Below are 22,394 nucleotides of genomic sequence, written 5' to 3'. Positions count from 1 at the left end.
GTGAGCATGAGGTTTCCAAATCACAAAGGAGAAAGAAAAAAAAACAACAACATTCTTTTATGACGTGGCTCTAGAAAAATGTCTGTACCAAACCAGACTCATCCAAAGATGTGTCCCTGCTACCTTCATTTTTAAATCTGGAAATGAACAATACATTTAAAATTGATTGAGGGGGATGCAGATGTTGATGGGATGTTTTCAAACAACAGTGAAGTTCTTCTGATTGTGGCAACTTCTCATTTCTGGCTGACATAAAAGAGGCAGCTCAGAGTTCAAGCATTGAAACCCCCTCTTTCAAGCTGTTACCGATTATTCCTGAACTCCGATCTCTTCCATTAGACAAAGGGGGTGGCACGAGTGTGCGGAGAGATTCCCGCCGTCCTCCCTCAGGAGAGCGTTTGTGATGAGATCCTTTGTTCTCTCTTTAACTTCCAGCCTCAGATAATTGGCCACCATCTGGGGCTCTCATTCCTTTTGTCTTCCTTCCTCCTCCCCCTGTACTGCATGTGTGCTACATATGGATGCTCAATGTAGGAAGTCGTACATCTGCTGACCATCCTTTATTCTTCCTTGAAATATTATGTAATGCAATAATGAGGACTGAATGATGAAGTTGAAAGCTCCCTGACAGCTCAGAGATTTACTGGAGTAGAGCTATTTTGTGTCTTTTTCGTTTAAAATTTGAAGAGACAAATGTCTGTGGAAGGACAGAAGGTCTTACAGAGGAGGTTGCATCACCTTTAAAATTACTTATTTAATTACTTATTTTAATTAGAACAGAGTTTCGATTTATTATAAAAGTTCAAGAAAAAAAAAAAGAAAAAAATGAATATGACATCTTAGGTTCTTCTATTACACAATAGAAGAACCTAAGATGTAAGTTATCGATGCAGACTCTATGAATTTTATTGAACTAAAAAATGAATATTTCTAAGAGCTTTGTTTTTATAAAGGCTCTGAAAAAAGCACTTTGGTAAAAAAATACACCATTATGTTTCATAGTTTGTTCTCAGTGCCTTGTTTTTTGAAAAGTAAATAAATAAATAAAATCAAAATAAAAAAGCGTCCATTGCCTACAAATTTAGCAGAATCTTTTAATATTTTTGACTGCTTTACCTCTAGGGTTTAAATCTTTACCCAAATTCATTTCTATCATGCTAAAGATTCCATCTCTTGCCTCCTGCAAAACCATTTGTGTTAAGATCCTATATTTGAAATTTTACCAGATCAAAACAATTCAGTTAGAGCACCATCCTCCAGTTATCACACTAGTTAAACATTTAAAACATGGTTGATAAAATAATATTTCAAACTATTTGAGAAAAAAGAATAGATTTTAAAAAATATTAAATTTGACTGAAGAAAATGATGATTTCCCATTTCCTTGTCAGTCTGAGATTTTTCTTTATATGCCCACAGAGATAAATAAATAAATAAATAAATAAGAGTTTGTATGTTTGCATGTGGTTATTATGGGCACGCGCACCCAAAGTGCCAGAGACGGAGCGCTTTAAGTGAGAGGGGAAAAAAAGTCCCTCTCGGCAAAGGCAGAGACAAAAAACCTCTTGGTGGAAAGTCTACAAGAGAAAAAATATGCATCCATCAAAGCGCTGCTATCAGCTTCACTGATCAGGAGGCGTCTGATGAGGAAGTCAGCTTAATTGGGACTCCTCATCAATAAAAAAAAAAAACCCATATGTTAAATTGTACAGAGGAAGAAAAATGAGACTCATTAAAAACCATCCTTTAAAAACATGCAGAAGGCACAAAAAAAAACGAAATTAGCTGGTTTAGGAGTTAGGAAAAACTATGTGGACTAAGCATAATGTTGCCTGCTTGAGACAAAAAAACAAAAAACACAAAACCAAACTCACACCTGCCCAGACCAGAGGATAATAAACACCAGGTTATACACTGTAGTGGGCCAAAGTTATTAATATCATTTACAATATATTACCCCATCACCCAGTTGTAGTTGTGAGGGAGTGTGTGGTTTGTCCCGAGGGCAGCAAAACCCACTGAGCACAGCCCCATCTGTTAGCGTTGTTGACAGCTGTGCGATTGTGTGTGTGTGTGTGTGCTGCCACAGGGGGCGTGTATGTGGAAGAATGACTGATCACCGCACTAAATGACAGGCAGCAGGAACAAAAGAGATGACACCACATATTCCTGCAAAATTTACAGGGAAAGTAGACAGAAAATCCGACATCATGACAAAAGAATAAATACTGATAAATGATGAGATCAAATGTCGACCACCACGCACAACAGAGGAAAGACAGGCTTTCAAGCAGAAGTGACTTTTAAAAAAAGGGGCCAATCTGCTAATGTCATTAAAGACCCACTTTGATCACCCTTTGATCAATTTTTAAATTGTTGTTTTATTTAGGATTATGCTGTTTTTAGCCAAAATAAAAAAACTGTTGTTTTCTAGTTATAGTTTCTGCAGAGCAGCAGGAGCTCATTAGAAATTCCCCTCTGAGGTGTGACTGTTGGCACGGAGTAAGCCTGCCCCCACTTTCCATCATCTCTTTGTTTAGCTGCATCGTTTTGAGTTAGATTCCAGCTTGGAAAATCAGATCTATTTGTCTGCAAGTGGATGCATGAGAACGGACCGGAGCAGGGAGCTTTTGACCTTGTAACCATATTTTCTACGTCACAAATGCGATTTTTTCAAACTGCGTCTTTTTGTCTGCGCCTGATTAGCAACGATTTGGATAAAGAAATACCCAGAAATGCAATTTTAGGCTTAATTTTCTTAATATATGTCCTCAATAATTAGAAGAATGCCACAAGAACATGTTTAAAGCACCAAAAACACTGTTTTTAACAGATTGGTTATTTGAAATAATTTATAAAATGTTTTAAAGCATAAAGAAGTAGGTATGCCTTGAGTAAAGAATGAGCATTTTTGTTTCTTAAAATAATATTTGGGGTAACTGTTACCACAACATGAGTGACAACATAAATATAGATATTTTAAGCATCTGAACGATCAACTTAGGCTTCACAGCTTTTGTAATTTTGACTTTATAAAGACCTGGTTTGCTATCAACCCCAAGAGTTTGCATGTTCCCCCATAAATCCTTTACATCTCATGTAGGAGTGCAGCTTTTACAGCCAGTAAAAATGTTTCTGCTCTTGAAGAGGGCTTAGAGAGCAAGCAGACGCCCAAACTTTACAGTCCCTCTGCACCCAGGATGTTGCATTTCAGTGATGACACGCTAATACGAGCTTTTCACCAAACGGCAAACAACTCCAACGCTCCCTTTGCCTGCGTTGTCCTCGACGCTCAACTCTCATCCTCTGTGGGAGGTCACTCACAGATCTCAGGTTTCTGCTCTCTAAGGCTGGAAACAATACTGCAAATACTCAACCCCTAACAGCCATCAATGTAAAATGCCCCAAGCATTGAGAACACTTAATAGATGGTAGTGGTGGGGGTGTGATTGAAGGAGAGGCGGTGTCTCTACTGGGTACATCTGTCTGTTGGAGAAATGACAGGGTTTATGAGAAATAAGATTAAAATGAAAGATGAACAGCAGCAACATAAAAAGGACTAGGGAAGAGGTTGAGAAGAACGTGCAGCGTTAAGCATGAAAACACACACAGAGGAGAACATTCAGATCGGCTCCAAGCGGAGCTGGTCTTCAGAGTCTCCGCATCGTGGATACTGTACTAAAGACAAGGGGATTGTGTGGAAGCAGTGGCTTCTGCTCCTTTGACGGCAGAGTGGGTTTCTGGTGATGGATTTCTATCAACTTACTGAAGCATTTCAGAGGAAAAAAAGAGGCGACAGTGGACATAAGAACAACATCCGGTTCTGTCCAACACAGAGAAGAAAAGCTTTGGGACAGAACCAGGTGAGGCTTGGTTGGGGTGACCAGGGCATTCCTAAAACTAGGTGATGTGATGCACGTGTGCTGTTGGTGTTAACCTAAACAGTTACATAACCCTCTCACTAATGCATGATACAGTCGGCACATAAAGGTCGCCTGGGAGAACTCGCACATCATTAGTGGACACTTTGCTCTTTTCGCTCACAATCAGTTCACAATGTGACCCTAAAAACCCGCGCCAGCGAAAACGGTGTTCTTGTTTTTGTTTTACATGTTTTGAAGCATTTTTCTGAGGTTGGAAGACATATGTAAACAAAATTAAGCTCAAAATTGCATGTGTGAGTATTTAAGACTATTTTTCTTGCAAGACAAAAAACATGACGCTTTTTCTTTAAACAAGGGTCTTGATGTTTTCTTAATGGTAGTGAGACTACAGCAGAAAAACTTGTGTTGTATTCTAGGACATAGTTTCTGCAGAGCGGCATAAGTTTATTAGAAACTCACCTCTGAGTTGTGGGCGGGACCCCTGGTGCAAAGTTAGCCCCCCCTCCCAAGTTATTCTGCTGTAGTCACACTACTATTAAGGAAACATTAAGACCCTCGTTTCAAGAAAAAGCGTCATATTTTTTGTCTTGCAAGAAAAAATGGTCTTATTCAGAAGATTTTTCAATAGTGGAATAATCTTAGTTTAAGAAAACATGTTTTAGTGACTAGAATTTAGTTCCTATAAGAAGAATTTTTTGGTAAGACAATTTTTCTTCCCTATTGAGAGATTTTTTAAAGATTATTTAGAGGAATTTTTCTTCTTCTATTTTTAAGAATTTTTGACTTATTTCTAGGGGGACCTGTTTTTGGAGTGCAGAAAAAAAAGCAAAAAGTAGCCTCACTGCCCAGGACAGTAAAATCACAGATGACAGAGGACAACTTTCTCATCAGCAACAGAGACAAATGTGAAAAAAAAAGGCAACTTTCAGCCCAAAATGCCCATTTACGGTCAGTCAGTGTTCCACGAGCTTGTTAAATAAATCAGAGGGTCTCTGGAGGGGAAAGCAAAATACTGAAGGCTCTTTCTAAACTCAGCTTCACTAGCAAAGCAAACAGCTCACATCCCAGCAGTAGGTTAACAAGACGCCGAGGTTCCTGCATCCATACTGTACCAGATAAGAAAAACAAGGAACTTATCCAGGATAAAATCTTGTTTGTGATAATAAACACATTTGAACTTCTCAGAACCTAAAGCTCTTCGGTTGAAGTGTTTTGTGTTGCATTTACCAATTGTTAACTATCTTCATAGAATAAAAAGAGGAGACAACATTTAACCCAAAGTGACAGACATCTAGTTCTGCATCTATTTGTTTTAGCAGCTCAGCTCCAGCGGTTCCTGTTTCCACTCTCCCCTTGTGAGTCTCTCACAGTGCATGCCATTGTCCACTTTTCTCTGTGAGCCAAAAACGATGTGGCCAATTTATTTTCCCCAACTTTTTTTTTTTTTGTGTGCCTTTTTCTGGCTGGAAGCGGATGTTCCCAGGAGCAGCTCTGTTTGACTCATTCGTCAATGGTAATCAATACTGACCTTGTCTGTCAAACTGTGAAAAGATGAGGTGGCTCCTTCAATCGATCAAAGGGCACTCAGATTCCAGCTACTAAGCAGCGTTTGGAGCAGAAACAACAACTTGGGCTCAGTTATATCCATTATTTCTTAAAATGTGCCTCCACACACTAAACATGCATCCATACGGTTTATTCTGCGACTTGCTGAAACAAGCAACAACGGCAGATGAAGGCAACAGGATGAATATGAAATGTTTGACACCTTAAAAGCTAAAGCCTGTCACGCCATCAACACTGCGATTGAGAGCAGGATCCACCCGCACCAAAACGTATGAGTGTCGGATATACTGTCACTCTTTTTGGAGGGAATCAATCGCAACACTGAACAGCACAAATCATCTGACTGAATAACAAACACCTGGAACAGGGTGGAAGGAAAGAAAACCAGCAGAAACATGTCATGGGTGTTATTGTTCCATACAGGGGCAGATTTGAAAGATATAAAGCAAAAAAAAAACGTACATCTAAGTTGAAATGCCAGAAATCCAAGATGCTTTTGAGATGAATCCGCCCCTTTCAAATGCAACAGTACGGGGTTATTCGCTTTTGTGCAACTTTTTTGACTTCTAAAACCCTTCTCAGGGAAACTTGGTTCTTTTAAGAGTCAACTTCAAATGTTCTCTCTGCAAGCGTCACGACAAATCTTGCTACATTTTTACTCGCGTGTCTTCCTTTAAGTAAAAAAAAAAGGTCGATTTATTTATAACCAGCAGGAAAGCAGGCCCGTGCCGCCGACACGTGCTCCTCCAGTTCAACAGAGACAATAAAATGAGGATAAAAGCACTTTAGATCACCAGAGTTGACCATAAAGTGAAGCTCCATCACAGGCCACAGGAGCGATTAAATCCTCATCACAGCACTTTGAATGATTACAGGAAAAAGGACAGGAGTCGGGCATCACTTGACCAAACTCATTTCCTTCTGAAAACGGAAACCGAAAATCTCAATGGACTGTTATGTTAACGCTCAGTGGTGTTGCTAAATAGGAATAGGTCAGACAAATCTCTTCCACTACAGCACCAAATGTGCTAACAACATGAAAAACTGTCCAAAAAGACAGAAATACTAAATGAAAAGGCAATAGAGAAAGATGTTCTTACCTGGACTTGGCCTTTGCCCATGATCTTGTCCACGATCTCGTTGTCGTCCTTGTTGAGCATGCTTTTGTCGTAACAGTTTTCATAGCAGAGGATTCTCAGGTACTGGGAGCCCTCCAGTTCAATCTCAAACTCCTGTGAAACACAAAGGCAGTGAGTGAAGACGATGCTGGGATTTCTGCAGCCTGAAACGGTGCTCAGCACAAAGGCCGGCCGGGGGCTGGAGACTGACTTCGTTCCATGAAGGCTCGGCAGTGTCTCTGAAGACTCGAGTCTTGGCTTTGCTGACAAAGTAGCCAAAAGAGTCCACTTCCAGGGTGCAATATAAATCTGAAAGAAAGTCCAAGAGAAAGAGCCATAAGATAAAAAATGTGATATAAAGCTGGAGAGCAAAAAACAATTGAGATGAATCTAAAATCTACTTTAGCCCCTAAAAAGGAATGATGCATCTTATCTCTGGATAAGAAGCCCCTGATTTATAAACAAAAAGACATTTTGTGTCTTTTTATACATACAGACAGAATAAATGGAATCCCTAAAATGGGTACAACAAACCTTAAAGACTAAGTCTGATGAAAATTGTGTTTTTGACATGCTCTTGTGGCATTTTTCTTATGATGGAGGACACATTATTAGGAAGCAAAGCTTAAAATTTCTGAGTATTTCTTCATTCAAATCATTACGAATCAGGAGCAGAAGAAACGATGCAGTTGAAAAAAGCTTGTAAGTCTGATGCACAAGTTACTACGGAGGGTCACAAGCTCCCTGCTCCGCTCCATTCTGATGCATCCACTTGTAGATGACTGGATGACTTGTAGACCCTAAACATTAAAAATGTGCAAGTGAAGTGGCAACAATCCAATAATAGTTACCTCAACAGCATTAAACTTCAACAACCTTTATCTAGAAGAAAAAATGTTTCACATAAACTAGTGCAGGACTAAATAGAGAATGAAGAAAGGATGTTTTCACCTTTGAGATTGTTACCAATAAAGACAATGGGACGTCTGAAGACATCTGAATGACCCTTTTTTTTGGAGTGTGGTCATTTTTAGCACTTCTGCTGAAATCATTGACTTTCATTAGAACTCTATGCTCTCATATACAGTCTAGCCTTGAAAGGAGGCTTTGGGGACTCTGTCAGTCAAACATTTCAAACGTCCCAAGACCAAATACTTTTATTAAGGCATCCGATTGGCCAGTTTAGAACTTTAATAACTCGCAGTAAAGAAAAAATGTGGAAAAAAATAACATGATTTAAATACAATTATAAAATGAATGAGTAATAGCTGTTTATTTCTCTATAGAAGTTTATGAGATTTTGGCATCTTGAAGCCAGAGGGCACTTCCTGCTTGGAACGCCAGGGAGGAGGGGTCACTCAATCCAGTCTTCATCTACAGAGATTGAAAGGCTGTGAAGCCCTCCCCGTCTCATCTAAAAGAGTTGGGTCATCTTTACCACTTTAAATGTCAGGGTCAGGTCAATGTACAAAATTAAAGCCAATTAACAATGTAAAGCAATAAGAGGAAGAGATTTTTAATTTAAGCAACATTTTTTCAATGTTCCTCAGTCTTCTTCCTATAACGGATTTCCTTGTGGAAAGCACTTTTAAAGGACTGGAAAGTTCATTAACAGACGGCATCACTGCTCTGTCTTTTACATTATGTATGAAACTTGATTACAGGATGAAGGTTGATGAGCTCCAGGTTTACAAATGGCAACATCTCCTGAACTCAGAGTAATTCTGGATTAACAGGTTGTTTTATTTATTTTACACACATTGGTGTGCTTTAAAACACCACTCAGTCTGTTTGTACTTCAGGTGCTCTCTTGTTTCTCTGGGCCAGCCTCTTTCGCTCTTTTAAAAGTCTAAGATTGGAACTGGGATTCATCCAAATTTTCTGTGCCATAAATCTGCACCAAAATGCAAACATAAACATCTTTAAAAATGCTTTTAAATAAAAAAATGAAGACAAATTGGGAGAAAAACATTTGTACCAAGGGAAACTAGTCTCCTCCGGCAGCCAAAAAATAACAAAAATGTAAAAGGTTGCATTCCGCCGCCGTGACACCGGCCTTCAATTTGTCAGAATGTGGTAGTGCGTCAGCTGACGGCCATCAATCTCCTGCCTGTGTACACAAGCGGCACCGCAGGCCCTCCTCTGCTCTCAACATCCTCATTCCAGAGCTGTCGCTCCGCTGGGATCGACTCGCTCTCGCCTTTTCCAAAGAGCAATTACATCTGCTAATGTCCTGCTGAAGCTGCTGCTGTCTGTGAAGAGTCTCTGCTACGTCCTGCAGCCTGGACCTGGTCCCAAAGGGTTACCTTCTCCTGATGGTTTGATCGATTGCTGTGCGGTTTGACCTCTCACCTGGACAGTTGCCAGAGGATGGGGTGGGGGGGATTGAAGGATGCCTGTTTCTAACAAACACACACTTACAAGTAAGCCAACCAACTGCTGGGTGAGCTCCATAAAAGTGACAGGACTATACAGTATCCCGGAACGGCTCTCCATCTGGTTCTGTTTGGGAATTGTTTGTTTTTTCAGCATCCTGAAAGGTTCTGGCACAATTACTGTCAATGAGGAAGAGATTAGTGGCAATAGGTTTGAGGGAAAAGGGGAATTCAGTGTGACCATCTGGGGGACATTTACCACAATAATGAAGGAGTTGTTGTATGTTTCCACAACATTCAGAAGCACATCAGTTTATGGCTGTTTTCCTTAGTTTACCAACACTGATGCTACAGTATGAAAATAAACTTTTAGAGGCACAGAAACCTATCCACGCTCTGGGTGGATAAGAGAAGGTTGCAGGGTTTTCCTCTAACCCCCGAACTTAAACATGAACACCAGAAAAGCACGCTGGATTTAGGAGCGCTCCATAAAGTAGGGCAGAATTCCTGCAGGTTTTTTTTCTGGCAGGTCAGCATGAGCGGGACACACGGGGCAGCATGGGGGATCTGACCCTAAACTCTGAGGTTAATGGATTCCATCCTTTTCCCACTCAAATGGGCAAGGAGAGTGTGTGTGTGTGTGTGTGTGTGTGTGTGTGTGTGTGTGTGTGTGTGTGTGTGTGTGTGTGTGTGTGTGTGTGGGTGTGTGTGTGTGTGTGTGTGTGTGTGTGTTCCTATGCATGAAGCTAATCTTTGCTCTGGGCTGTGCAGAACAACAGGTCAAACGGTGCACGCCTACAACTCCGAGACAAGCATCGAACTCATCAGTGTCTCTACAATTTGCTCTATCTGAAAGATGTCTTCCTTAAATGCTGTAAAGCGGACGGCAGAAGTTGACTAACTTTGTTAACCTTGTTTTGAAGCAGATGTTTACCTTTCCTCAGGTGATCTAGCAGAAGATGGAGCCTCTTTTCCTCTGCTGAGCTACACCTCCTGTTTTGCGTGCAGCTTGGGCTGTTCTGTTTGTTACAGGAGGCACAAAGCCCCCACGCTGACACTTCACGCACGCAAAAATAAACTAAGAAGAAAGTGACATATGTTTTTCAGCTCTTTATTAGGTCATGATTTACATAGACTACTTTTTTTTGACTAACAATTTTTGGGACATGCTCAACTCCCAGTTTCTCCCTCTGTGACCCAGTTAGACTAAGTTTGCCCTGGGCTGCATTTTTAAGCTCCTGTTTCAAAGAAGGGAATAAATGACAAGATTTACTTTTATTGACTAATTCAATTTATTTGTTTAAATTAGAAAGGCAGTGTTTTATACATAACTGAGAAATTCTTGCCTTCATGAGGGACACAGAAATGAGCAATACAGGCTCGGTTATGCAGCTAAATCACTATCACAAGATAATATTTATATAAAAAATGAATTAGGTGCAGCTACAAAGCTTTATTTGGATCACATTTTGCAATCTGGTACTTTAAAAACTCCAAAACCTGAAAACGCATCGTCTGAGCCGTTTCATGAAGTAGAACTCCACAGGGATTTAAGAAATAAACAAACCCCTTGGTGCATCTACATCCCTCTGAAAGAGGGAAAATAAACAACTCTCTAAAGACAGAAGTCATGCAAAGGTTTACGTGGAGGAGGTGATGCGAATGCCCCTGAGCTGTCGACCAGCACAGTCTACCTCAGCGACATCAATGCTGTCCATGAACGGCTCCAGAAAACAACAAAAATAGACTCTGTCCTTACTTTTAAACAGCTCCAGAGAGCATCAAGCAAGTTTCAGCAGGACAGATCATTGACCTTATAGAACTGGACTGAGTGACCCCTCCCCCTTGGCGTTCCAAATAGGAAGTACCTGCAGGCTCCAAGAAGCTATGGAATAGACTTCTATAGAGAAATAAACAGCTATAACTCAGTCATTAAATTTATAAGAATCAACATTCTTGCTCTGCTTCTTTTTTTTAAAACACGTTCTTATCAAGCTAATTTTTTCCCCCATTATACTTTTTCTGTAGTGCAAGTTATTTAAGTTATGAATTTACCAATCGGATGCCTCAGTAAAAGTAGGTGATACCCGCTGGTCCCCACGTCCAAAATGTTTGTCAGATTCTCTTGATCCCGCTTTAAATGGTCGGGGTGCGGAGAAGCTCACTCCTAATCGAGACTGGTTCCCATAGAAACATTGACTCACACCAACTCGACCAATCACTGCTCACTGACGTCATCTGGCTCCAGCATGGTGACGTCCGTATCGTGAAAAAAGGGAGACTGAATTGACTTCATTTGGTTGTAGCTGGAAGCAACTCATTTTCTATGTGTCACGTCACACTCACGTGGTCCAGTTCACTAATGCACTCAATGGGACAGACATTTCCACATTTTTGCATAACCTAAGGCTGTCTCGGTAACCAAAACACATGCATCACCCCGTCTGTCGTTGATATTTGATATAGGAACTGCTTCTTAACATTCCAGCACATGTCCACTAGTGACATGTCAAAAACAGGCGCTCTGCAGAAAATAAATGATCTAAAGTTAAAGGTTGGGTTGCTCTGAAGGGTTGTATGTTAGCTGTAAATAAAACACATTTGATTTTTTTAGCTTTCGAGCTCTTAACTCCCCCCCCCCCACCCACCCACCTTTCCCTCCATGTATCTGTAGGCGCTGAGCTGTGATTGAAAATCCATGTGTAGCGACTGATCGTGTGTTCTGCTGACAGATTCATACGTGGACAGCCACTGGACTGTGCACACAAGCAGGTTTTAAAGGAAAAGAAGCTTCTGGAACACTCACTGGCTGACTCCTTGAATCCTTTGGCTGAGTGGACAATCACATGCAGAAAACCGTACAGGCCAGAGCTCTCCTCATCTGGAAAAACACAAAAAGCATTCAATCAAGGATGAAGCAGAAATGTTGTGGGGTACTGCATCTTAGAGCCAGTATTGTCTCTTTTTTTCTGAACAGTTTAAAGCAGCGCTTCATTATTCTATGCATAAAATCATGACTCACAGGGAGAAAAACAGAAATGAGGAATGAGGGCAATGATCCCACCGTGACGCTCAAAAACAAAACAGGAATTATATTTTGTTGCAGACATTCAGAACGCTTTGGTTGTATACTTAAAGTGACAAAAGAAGGGGAAAATGGATAGTTTTATTTTTTGGGAGCACACTGCGGCACAGGAACATTCAGCTTTTAATTTTAACATTTTAAAGATAACTAAGTGCTTTCCCGTTTGTCAGTTTCATCTCATTCTTTCAGAGTTCAGCAGGCAGCACTGACGCTTGTCAGCAGCTGAAGTTTCATGCGTCGTGCTTCCTCTTTATTTCCTCCAGAGTTTGGAGAAAAACAAGGAGTTTTTCAGAGGAACTTTCGTTTTTGTTCACAGCTGCAGTGACACATTCAGTACATCCACGATCACAAACGCCAAAACCTAACTTTAAACACAAAATATTCAAACTGTTCCTCTGATTATTCTGCCATTTGTCGCTTTTAAATTCTGAAGAAAGGTTTAAAAAGCACAACTTAATTTCAGAAGAAACTGCATCCAATGCTAAATTCTAACATTTTTAAGAAAAGACTGGGCCGTCAATGAATATAATACAGACATTCAGCACAAATAGTTTTATAGCAGCTGGGCTGAATGCTAGGTAAGGACACATTTGTAAGCAGTTTTCTCTCTGGGTTTCTCTGGGTTTGCTGTGTGGGTTTATACGTAAGTTAAAAAAAAATCTTTTGGGCCTTGTCAGAATTCCCACCCTAAGCCCTAACTACTAAAAAACGTTCTAGAGCGGGACTATCTAGTGCCCTGGATTTTAAAAACAGTTTGGACACCATGCTCACAACAAATGATTTATTTTTGTGGGAAATATAATGTCACTGATTTCACAAAAAGAAAATCTAGTCAATACGGGCATTTTACAAAGACTATTTATGAACCCACCATGTTCTGATGATAAACACCCACAATATCTAACAAGTGTTGGATATTGTGGGTTAGATATTGCATGGTGGCACAGTGATTAGTGCTCTCGCCTCACAGCAAGAAGGCCCTGGTTTAAATCCCAGCTGGGACCTTTCTCTGTGGAGTTTGCATGTTCTTCCCGTGCACGTGTGCGTTTTCTCTGTGCACTCCGGCTTCCTCCCACAGTCCAAAAGCAGGATTCATCGGTTAACTGGCAGCTCTAAGAGTGCATGTGCGAGTGTGTGTGGGAGAGTGTGAGAGTGATTTTATTCCCTGTGACAGATTGGCGACCTGTCCAGGATATACCCCGCCTTAACCCAACAGTAAACGGGACAGGCTCCAGCAACCCCGTGACCCCAAGAGGGACATAGTGGATTAAGAAAATGGATGTACGGATGGATGGAAACAAAAGTGGACATAAATTTTGTTAACAGTAAAAAAGTTATTTGACAGTCAGCTCAGACATTGAACTTCAAATAGTTTGATTTCTTCACAGGAGACTTTTAAGTTGCAAAACAGAAAAGATTCTTAAGCATCTCTAGGAAAATATGTCTTATTAATAACAAATTCTTAACAATATAAACTCATATTTAATGGATTCAACGTGTCATGTACTGTATGTATAAATGCAAATCTGTCTATTTATTATTAAGAGCAATTTTTTAAGTCAAACAAATGGCAAAATGTTCTTTTATATATTTTCTAATAAATGTATGAATTAATATCTTAAATAGATATGATAACATCTATTTATTATTATTTTTATTGTCGTTTCCTTTGTTATTGATGAAACTGCTTGATATAAACCAAGCAATGACACAATCAATCAAACATGGAAATGTACTAAAGAGGTAAATCAGACATATTTTAACTTACTTTCAATTTTAAAAGACAATTTAAGCATGGATGATGTGGGCACAGGATTACTCTTTTGTAACCTTGGGTTAATATTTTGGCTGGCTCTCAATTGTTTTACTTAACACCAGACATTACTAGCAGAAGGAGGATCAGATACGTAAAAGTGGAAACAGTGTCTTTTTGTTTTCTTTTGAGACATCCGGGATTTTCCTCCTTAATTCTTAAAGCCATCAGTTAGACACAACAATATCCTGCAAAAGTCAAAACATGCAGATAAGCTTAAATAACAAATGTGGCATTAATAACACCAAAAGTGCTAAAAAAAACATCAGTTATGACTCAGCAGATGTAAATATGACAGGAATAAAGTCTATTCCATGTGTGAGCATGGAAAATCCCATGAACGGCTCTGGTGACATTAAAAAAACAATAATATAAATAAGAACAGGTCAGATCGGTGCCTTTGTTTCCCTTTAAATGGCAGATGGCCTGTGGGAACCTCAAACTGAGAATAAAGAAAACAAAACCCACGTCTTTGGGCTTTTTCTCAAAGTTTAGCCAAAAAAAAAAGATAACCAAAAACCATTACTGTCACTTTACAATCAAGAAAAATCCTAAAATCCATGCCTTGTGAGACTCTTATGGCATTTCAGGAGATCAGAATAGGTCAGCCAGATGGCTTTAATGTCACCCGCGGCCTCTGAGAGGGCCTAGAACGTGAAGATCTGGAGCAAAAACAAACACGGTGAGCCAACAGCTCAACGATGACACAATGGGCGGCTTTGACCGCTACGCAGCTAGATGAGAAACATGCTCCAACCTAAACGGATCTTATGCAGGGGGCCTCAAGCTGTCATCAAGAACGGGTATTTTTTAAGTGTGCGCTGAGAGGGAAACAGTAACTTTTGTGTGAAATTAAGTTCAAAGTAGGAGAGGATGATAGGAGATACGGCATTCAAAGAGATCCTTTGTCTTCTTACCGTCTTTGTTGCCGGTGACGGGAATGTTGTGGACTGTTCGGAGTTTGACACAGGAGTTGGTCAGAACTTGAAGTTCGTAAGTGGTTAGTATACATACTTGCAGATCTAGGAGAAAAGAAGATTAAAAATTAATGTTGTTTAGGTGCATGTTTTGGAGTATTTCGCAAAGAACATTTTCCCCCTTTCAGCAGCAGCTAATAAAATATGTGGTACCTTTTTTCTGGAGTTTCTGGATGCTTTCCCTCCACTCTGACCTCTCATAGTCGGAGGAAAGTAGGAACAGAAAGGTCTGTGCACAAACAGAAGGCAGACATTTTTTCAGAATTTGAATGAATGAATACATAAATAAATGTATGCAACTCTCCCCTGTGACTGGATTTAAAATCTCATTCATTTTACAGGTTGTTGTCTCCCTCTAGCGGCATACCATCATCATTACAGTCAATGTAGCTACCTTTCCATGTTTATTGTGGACACGGAAGGGGATGGTGGGGGAGTGCAGCAGCAACCAAGACTCCTGCTCGTTCATCTTCTTCCTCAAGCGCTCCACGCGGCTCTGACCCTTTGGAGCTTTCTGTACAGAAAAACACAACACGACAAGTGAATTTCAGGGCAGCGAGTTACAGCAGAGGAAAAGGTCTAATATAGCTGGTAAAAGTAACGTTTTTAGACCTTAAAGGAAAAAAAATGATGTCCTTTTCTGAGTCATTACTTGACTCACACAAACCACATGTTTATTTTTAGACGCAGCGTCAGTTTGAAGCTAAGATATGACTGTGAGGGAAGATGAGGAAATTTTACATCAGGGTTTCATTATAGATAGTTGGTATTTAAAAATAATGTGCAGAAAATCTGATTTCACCTAACATTGAAGCATGTCTTAGCTGTGAGGAAAATGTAGTGTCAACCCTTCAATCCTTTTCATGAAGTCCCTTAAAAGGGAAAAGCACTTTGGAGTCAAGTTCAAGCGAACTTTTAATTCAAAGCGCTGAACTTCTTGTTAGCCCTCGAGAAAAAAAAAAAGAAACACTTCCCCAGGAAGCCGTGAGTCAGAGCCTGCAATCAACTGCATCTCTGTCACTAATGACCTCCTGTGATTGTAAATAAGAGGTGCGGTCCTCGCTGTACCCAGAGAGGGCAAGTTTGACACGGCAGGGGAGAAGTCACAGGAACTCTCTGCTCCTGGAAGGTTTGGTAGAGATTCACAGGAGCAGCTGACAAACACTTCTTTAGGTGTCGTTTGTGAGTCAGTGCTTAAGCTGCATGTGAGGAAGTACGGATCACAAAAACTCAGGGTTCGGAGCGTGTCACTGTTTTAGAGTCACGGTTCGGAACAGTAAAATGGAAAAAAAACAAAACAAAAACACAGTAAAAGACTACAATTGTTACTTTTTAAAGCTTGAAAACAGAGATTAGACAAAGCATATATTCAGTGCTTAAAAAAATATGCACATAGACACAAATGTATTATAACATCAAAATATTTGCTCAGTGTGGCATATTTGCAGAAACAAAACATAAATGAGATATTTGAACTCATAATATTACCTTATAAAAAGATGCCCAAATAAACAAAGGTGCTTTGATACATTGCTTCTTGAATAAAAAAGAAAACTAGAGAATCAGGGGATGTTAGAATTGACAACTTTTCCTTCTTTCACTGTGTCCCCTACTGCGATACAGCCCCAGAGAATTTATTTAAAAGATGCACGCATGGTGGATCAAGTGTGATTTGTCGCACCCCTATGAGGAAGACAACAGATGATTGTCAGGGTAAGATCTGTGTTTTGACAGCTCTTATGACTTCTGTTTATAAAGTCTCTAATGTCTGATTCCTGAGGCTTTTCCTTTTAGAGCTCAATCATCTGTGTCCTGACCCCCTTCATGTTCTCTTTCTCACCAAATATCTCTTCTTTGCAGATGATCAAATCATTTAAACCTCCAATGTTAAAGTAAAAAAATAAGAACATATATAAAAAAAAAAAAACTTTGGCAACATAAATACTGATGTGGGTGTAAAAGACTGGATTTAAAGAGAATTTTGGTGGTATCAATAAGAAATGACTCAGATTACATCTAACATTTACCTTTATGTGTTTATGTTTTCCTATAATAGAAACCAATGTGATGAATAACCACTGGAAAGTCCCATTCAAGCACAAGAAGCCAGGCAGGTAAATCAGAGTCAAACAAACACATTTCTCCAAATTAAAACCCCTCAGTGAGCTCTAATCGGGCTGCTTTGGAAAATAAACAAAAATATGAAATGGTTAAAGTGTAGTTTGACATTGATAAATTCAAAAGCCTTTCAGGCAGTCTAAACAAAAGAACGATTACCTTTTCTTTTTGAATCTCATTCTTTAAGACTGAGATTTTCATCTTCATCTCCTCAATCTCATGCTCAGGCAGGACTTGGATGCTGGGGCAGGGATCTGAGTCATCCGGAGTCTGGAAAGTTAAATCTGCGAGGGGAATGTACCACTTGCACTCGTACTGCTGATGACGACTGCAGACAAAAGACAGAAATGCAGGAGTGAAGGAGAGCAAAACAGGCCCGAGAGTCACGACTGAAACAACACATGTTTCAGATAAAACTGCAGAAGCTGACAAAGAAAACTGACATGCAGGTTTTACCCAAACATTTATTAGTAAGAGGTGAGTCATCAGGAATAATTCCACACGAATGCAGCAGATTGTTGAATGCAATGGATACATAAACAGTACAAACAACAGCTGAAGCTAAATGGAGAATCTAAAAAACGTCAATATTTTATTTTTGGGAAAAATGGTTCATTTTTTTCTTAAAATAATTTGTCCCTTAGATTTTTACAGCTCTATATAAACAAAAAAAACATCAAAATGGAAATTATTTAGCTAAACATTAAAGTGTGAGAACTGCTATAAGAACACATTAAGAAATATTTCAAAAACATATTTCTCCTAAACAGATGATTTTCCATTAGCATGAACATTTCTGCCAGAAAAAGTAATTCCATATTATTTACACAATCAAGAATCTATAAGAGGGTTGAGACGAGGGAGAACATACCGTAAGTGAAATTAAAGAACAGAGAAAACGGTATTTCTGTACTATAAGGCGCACTTAAAAGCCAATTTACTTAATTCAAAAACGACATAGCGGCTTACATGTTGATTAATTCTGATTGTGTTTACTGATGTCAAAGTGATCTTGAGAGGCACACGGCGCTCTGTCAAAATGTTTGGTTGGGTGTTATTGTGAATGTGCTAACGTAGCTAACATGTAGATGTTTTTATTTTCTTTCTTTTTTTTTGTACATGTTCCTAGCAAGGTGGGAGTTAGAGTAGTCAAAGTAATGGTTATTTTTTGTGATATCAGTTTGTTTTACGTTTATGTTGCAAGCAAGGTTGGGAGTTACAGGTATTGTCAATATGCTAACGTGGCTAACTCTCCTAATATTTTTCATACAAGTTCTAAAATTACTCTGAGTATTAAATACAGTTAATAAAGTCTGACTGACGTACAGATTTATGTTTAAAGCTTTTGTCTTGCTTTATGCACCTTACAGCTCAGTGCGCCTTACTGTATATGACAAACGTTTGAAAATAGGTCATTCATTGACAGTGTGTGAATGCATGAAAAGCTCCAGAATGTTGGAACCACAGATTAGAAGTGGATGAATGAAAAAGATGGCTTTTCCAGAGAGCTGTTCTGTGCATGGCTTCATGCTGAAAACAGTCCAGATCATTCACGGGTCTGATAGTCATGAAAATGTCCTGTATCTCTCCCAGTCAACAAAGAGTTAGATGGGAGACGATTAATGTGAGCGGTGGGAAGATTCAGTCATGTTTATGGAAGCAGGTTACAGGTCAGCATGTAATGCTGGAAGGATTGGATTTAAACTACGGCTGTGAAACATTTTAAATGTTAAATCATTGTTTCTGTGACGGAGGACCAAAACACACAATTAAGGGACACTTTGACGATCATGAACCATAGGATTGGTGTAGAAGCTCACCCCACAGCTGTCTTCTTCATCTTGGCACAGAGTAGCAGATCAGTGAAGAGGAAGACGTGTCGGAGCTTCCTGGAGCTTTCCGAAACCTCCACCAGAAATCCATCCTTCACCAGCTGCCGAGCCTAGAACAGAATCTGAGCTCAGTGATTTCTGCTCCAAGCATGTTAAACTTACAGGTGACATTTTAGATCCAAGTGTTTTCACATCAGAGCCTCCATCCCTGCTCCTGTTTGGGGACTCTACTTTACAGCTGTTGCCTCATTCATGCTGATAAAGAACACACCCACCTCCCCCTTGGGTGTAGTGACAGCGGTTCTGCGAGGGTCGATTTCCTCGTTGATAGATGAAAGGAAATTTTGTGAAATCCGTAAAGCATCCTGGAGCAAAGGAAAGTCTGGGTGGTCCTCAGGAGTGTGTTTCAGCAAGTCCTACACCAGCAAAACAAAAAAAATCAACAGCTGAGTCAGTCTTTTTAAATGTTTTTGACCTGTTTTAAAATAAAAATAGCACTTTTTTATCAGAATCGCCATTTTTTAAGCTGTTTTGCTTTCTGATTGCCCTTTGTCAAATCAATACAGTGACGTCAGCAAAGACTTGAGACTTTAGGTGCATGTCCTACAAAGTATTTTCTGTCACTATCAAACTGTAAGCAAACATGGCTGAAAGTGATGTAGGAAGAGCTTATTGCCTGTGTGACAACTTTAATGAACTTCTAGAAAAATGGAGATTTTTGATGAGGACACAAGAAGTTTTCCTCGTAGCCTCAAACTTAGCATTAAATGATTTCGTAAAGAAAGCCTTAAATTCTACTGAGTTTGTTTTTTCACATGAATAAACGAGTAAAGCATTAAGATACAAGATTGTTTAACAAGAATCCAGAGTTTTATTGAAATTGAAATTGAAAACCAAAAGGTGTTAGTTTTGGTACTCACGTGAAGGACCAGGGTGCTTCTAGTAACACGATCGATTGGCTTGTAGAGAAGAGCTGTGGGGGGAGAGATGAGCATGTCAGTGTACCTGATGCGTGCAATTGTCAGACTCACTGCTGCCATAGACAGCCTGTAACCACAAACAAGGGCAGTTGTGACTAAGGCATTACATTTTTCACTCATTGACCAACAAACAATGATTCTCAAGGTTGCCAATAAGAATTACAAAACCTCCAACCTCCAATGTAAAGAAACTCATCCAGAATGGACAGTTTAGTGTAAATCTAAGAGAAGCGGTTCAAAACAAAGACTACATAATCTGAGTTGGATACAAATTCCACCTAAATAAGTGCAATAAGACTACAGTGTGAAAATATGACTCTTGTCACATCTAAGCCACAGTTTGAGCCTGCATTCAGCTGCTTTCCCCTTCAGGCGGCAGCATCGGCAGCAGCTGACAGACACGACAGCTCCACAGTACATGAGACTCCCGCAATCGGTGCTCGATGAAATACAGAAACAAAACAGGGTTTGATCTGCAAAAGCCGTAATAAAAGAGTCCACCATTCTTGCCAAAATTCGAGCAGCTGCTGAAGTTTGTGATGCATCCACAAAAATCAACAAAGACACATCAACTTTAACGTCATTTAACAACTTGTAGTTATGTTAGGTTTTCCTTTGGCCATTATTTCTATTTCTTTTATCTTTTTTTTTTTTTTTAACGTGATGATGTTTTACATTATTTGCTGGAGCTCAGTTTGGGGCATTCTTTTGCTGCGATCAGTTAAAGTGTCTGCAGGAAAAGAGGAAAAGCATGCTTGCAAGGCAGTGTTTTGTTTAGGAAATTCTGCATTTTGAAAAACGAGTCAATAGGTTTAATCCCATCTAATAAATGCAGTCCACCCATGTGAATGCACTGATAAACCAGATTAAAATGTTTGCAGAGAGATGAAGCTAATCTCTATTCACAACAGTGTAAAATGAAGAGTTTCTGTAATCTGCGTTTAAATTGGAGGGAAGACAAGTTGCGGCTCCTGTGAGCACAAAGTCTCGTCCCATCCGGACTGTGAAACGCTCAGCGGAGAAATTTCCTGATGGAAAATTTTGAAACATCTCCCCACTGGTCATCAATGTGGCCTCTTGTAGTGTCTGTGGCTCAGTGAAGCAAAACTGTAACCCTTGGGAGGGATTTTTGAGACAGATCCTGCTCTGGCACATTCTGATGAGAACTTGTGCTTTTGTAACAACACATTTGTATTCATGTCAAGAGCAGTGACTTGAGCAAGAACAAGAAGACTTTAGGAGCCTCTGTATGTGCCAGGCTGCAGATACTTGCTGTAGGACTACGGTACCTGTTAAGAAATCCACATATTGACGCTCCATGTCTGAAGAACTAACTTAAGTCAGCGGTGCAAGTCTTGCATGCTGTTTAAAGTATGGTATTGATGGTTAGACTTTACTAAACAGAGGCAGACAAGAAGAGCAAAACATTTAAAGAAAAAACAGGACAGTTGCGTGCCTTTTAATATTTTATAGCTTTTAAATTTGTCATTTTATATTTGTGCTACTTTTTTTCTGCAAAGAAAATACACAAGATGTTATGTGTTTGGCCATTGTTAAATCAGAAGTATTACAATTTTAAGAAGTAAGTAATGTATAGATGAAGGTTTAGAAGAAAAGGATGTAAACGGTGAGGAAACCAGTTTAAACCAAAAACTGAAAGAGCATTGAAAGGTTTGCAAACAAGAAAAAAAGTTGTCCAACTGCATCACTGTTGATTAAACCAGATGTTTTTTATGACTATATAGCAGTTTTACAGGATTTGCTTCTATTTAAAACTATAGTAAAAGTGTGAAAACTGAAGAGCCACTCTGAAAATAAAGGACAGCAAGAAATATTGAGAAATAAATAGATGTCCTTCACATTTACAGATAATAAATTGACAGATCCTTCACAGTTACACTGAACTCAGACTCACTGACGATCAGCCACAAACCCAAAAGGCTGCTAAAATATTTGAAAGCATTGCTCTGCTTTTCTTTGCAGCACAAGTTCTACCCCCAGCACATGTCTGCAAGTCGTGAGCTGAGTACAGGCATGTCCCAGCTCCACATGCCACCCACTCTCGCACAGGAACATCCGATCATTTGCTGACATTTATTCAATGGAAAGATTTAGGCAATCAATTGTTGTACAAACTAAGATCCTGTGTTTATGAGCCTCAGAAAACTCCACTTTCTAAAGCTTTCAAAGCAAACCTCTTGAACCAGCTCACTGATTGTGTTAGAAATTACAGAGGTAAACACAAAAGTCATCAGTTATCTGCTGAGCAATAAATAAGAAAACATCTTCTGCATAATGCCTCAATACATTTCTATTATCAAAGCTTCAGAATATCTGCTCCTGCCTTTCGTTTCAACTATCTAAAATCAAGTTAAACATCAATAACAAAAGGCTATTTGAATAAAAACATAAGACGTCTCCATCAAACAACAGACATAAAGCAGTTGTTACCGTATGTGCAGTTACTACACAGTCTGAGGACCAGCAGCACCTCCATCTCAGCTCATCTTCTCAATCTGCTCTCTGCCTCTTCTCTCCAGCCGAAATACAACCAAAGGAAGAGAGAGGCAGTGCAGGCTAACTCGTGCAGTAGTGTGCCTCCCCAATTCCGCCACAGCAAACACGGGTAGTAAGAGCAAGGTTTTT

The 22,394-nt window shown here is 39.6% G+C and overlaps 1 protein-coding gene across 5 annotated transcripts in view; it reads right to left on the bottom strand.

Moving 5' to 3' along the window:
* abr (ABR activator of RhoGEF and GTPase) overlaps positions 1-22,394 on the bottom strand; it is a 118,730-nt gene that overhangs the window by 29,893 nt on the left and 66,443 nt on the right. For all 5 annotated transcript variants that reach the window (XM_011483721.4, XM_011483722.4, XM_004076596.5 and 2 more), the window contains 10 exons: positions 19,689-19,741; positions 19,044-19,184; positions 18,757-18,878; positions 17,096-17,264; positions 15,213-15,332; positions 14,972-15,047; positions 14,759-14,863; positions 11,750-11,824; positions 6,780-6,877; positions 6,551-6,682 (listed from right to left, as the gene is read on the bottom strand). In XM_011483721.4, the coding sequence (XP_011482023.1) occupies positions 6,551-6,682; positions 6,780-6,877; positions 11,750-11,824; positions 14,759-14,863; positions 14,972-15,047; positions 15,213-15,332; positions 17,096-17,264; positions 18,757-18,878; positions 19,044-19,184; positions 19,689-19,741 (1,091 nt within the window). The remainder of the gene's footprint in view (positions 1-6,550; positions 6,683-6,779; positions 6,878-11,749; positions 11,825-14,758; positions 14,864-14,971; positions 15,048-15,212; positions 15,333-17,095; positions 17,265-18,756; positions 18,879-19,043; positions 19,185-19,688; positions 19,742-22,394) is intronic.

The sequence above is a fragment of the Oryzias latipes genome, chromosome 14 (assembly GCF_053564925.1).
Source record: "Oryzias latipes strain Hd-rR chromosome 14, Olatipes_Hd-rR_3.1".
Lineage (NCBI taxonomy): Eukaryota > Metazoa > Chordata > Actinopteri > Beloniformes > Adrianichthyidae > Oryzias > Oryzias latipes.
Note: the sequence above shows the minus strand (reverse complement) of the source record. Positions and strands in the feature narration are given on the sequence as shown.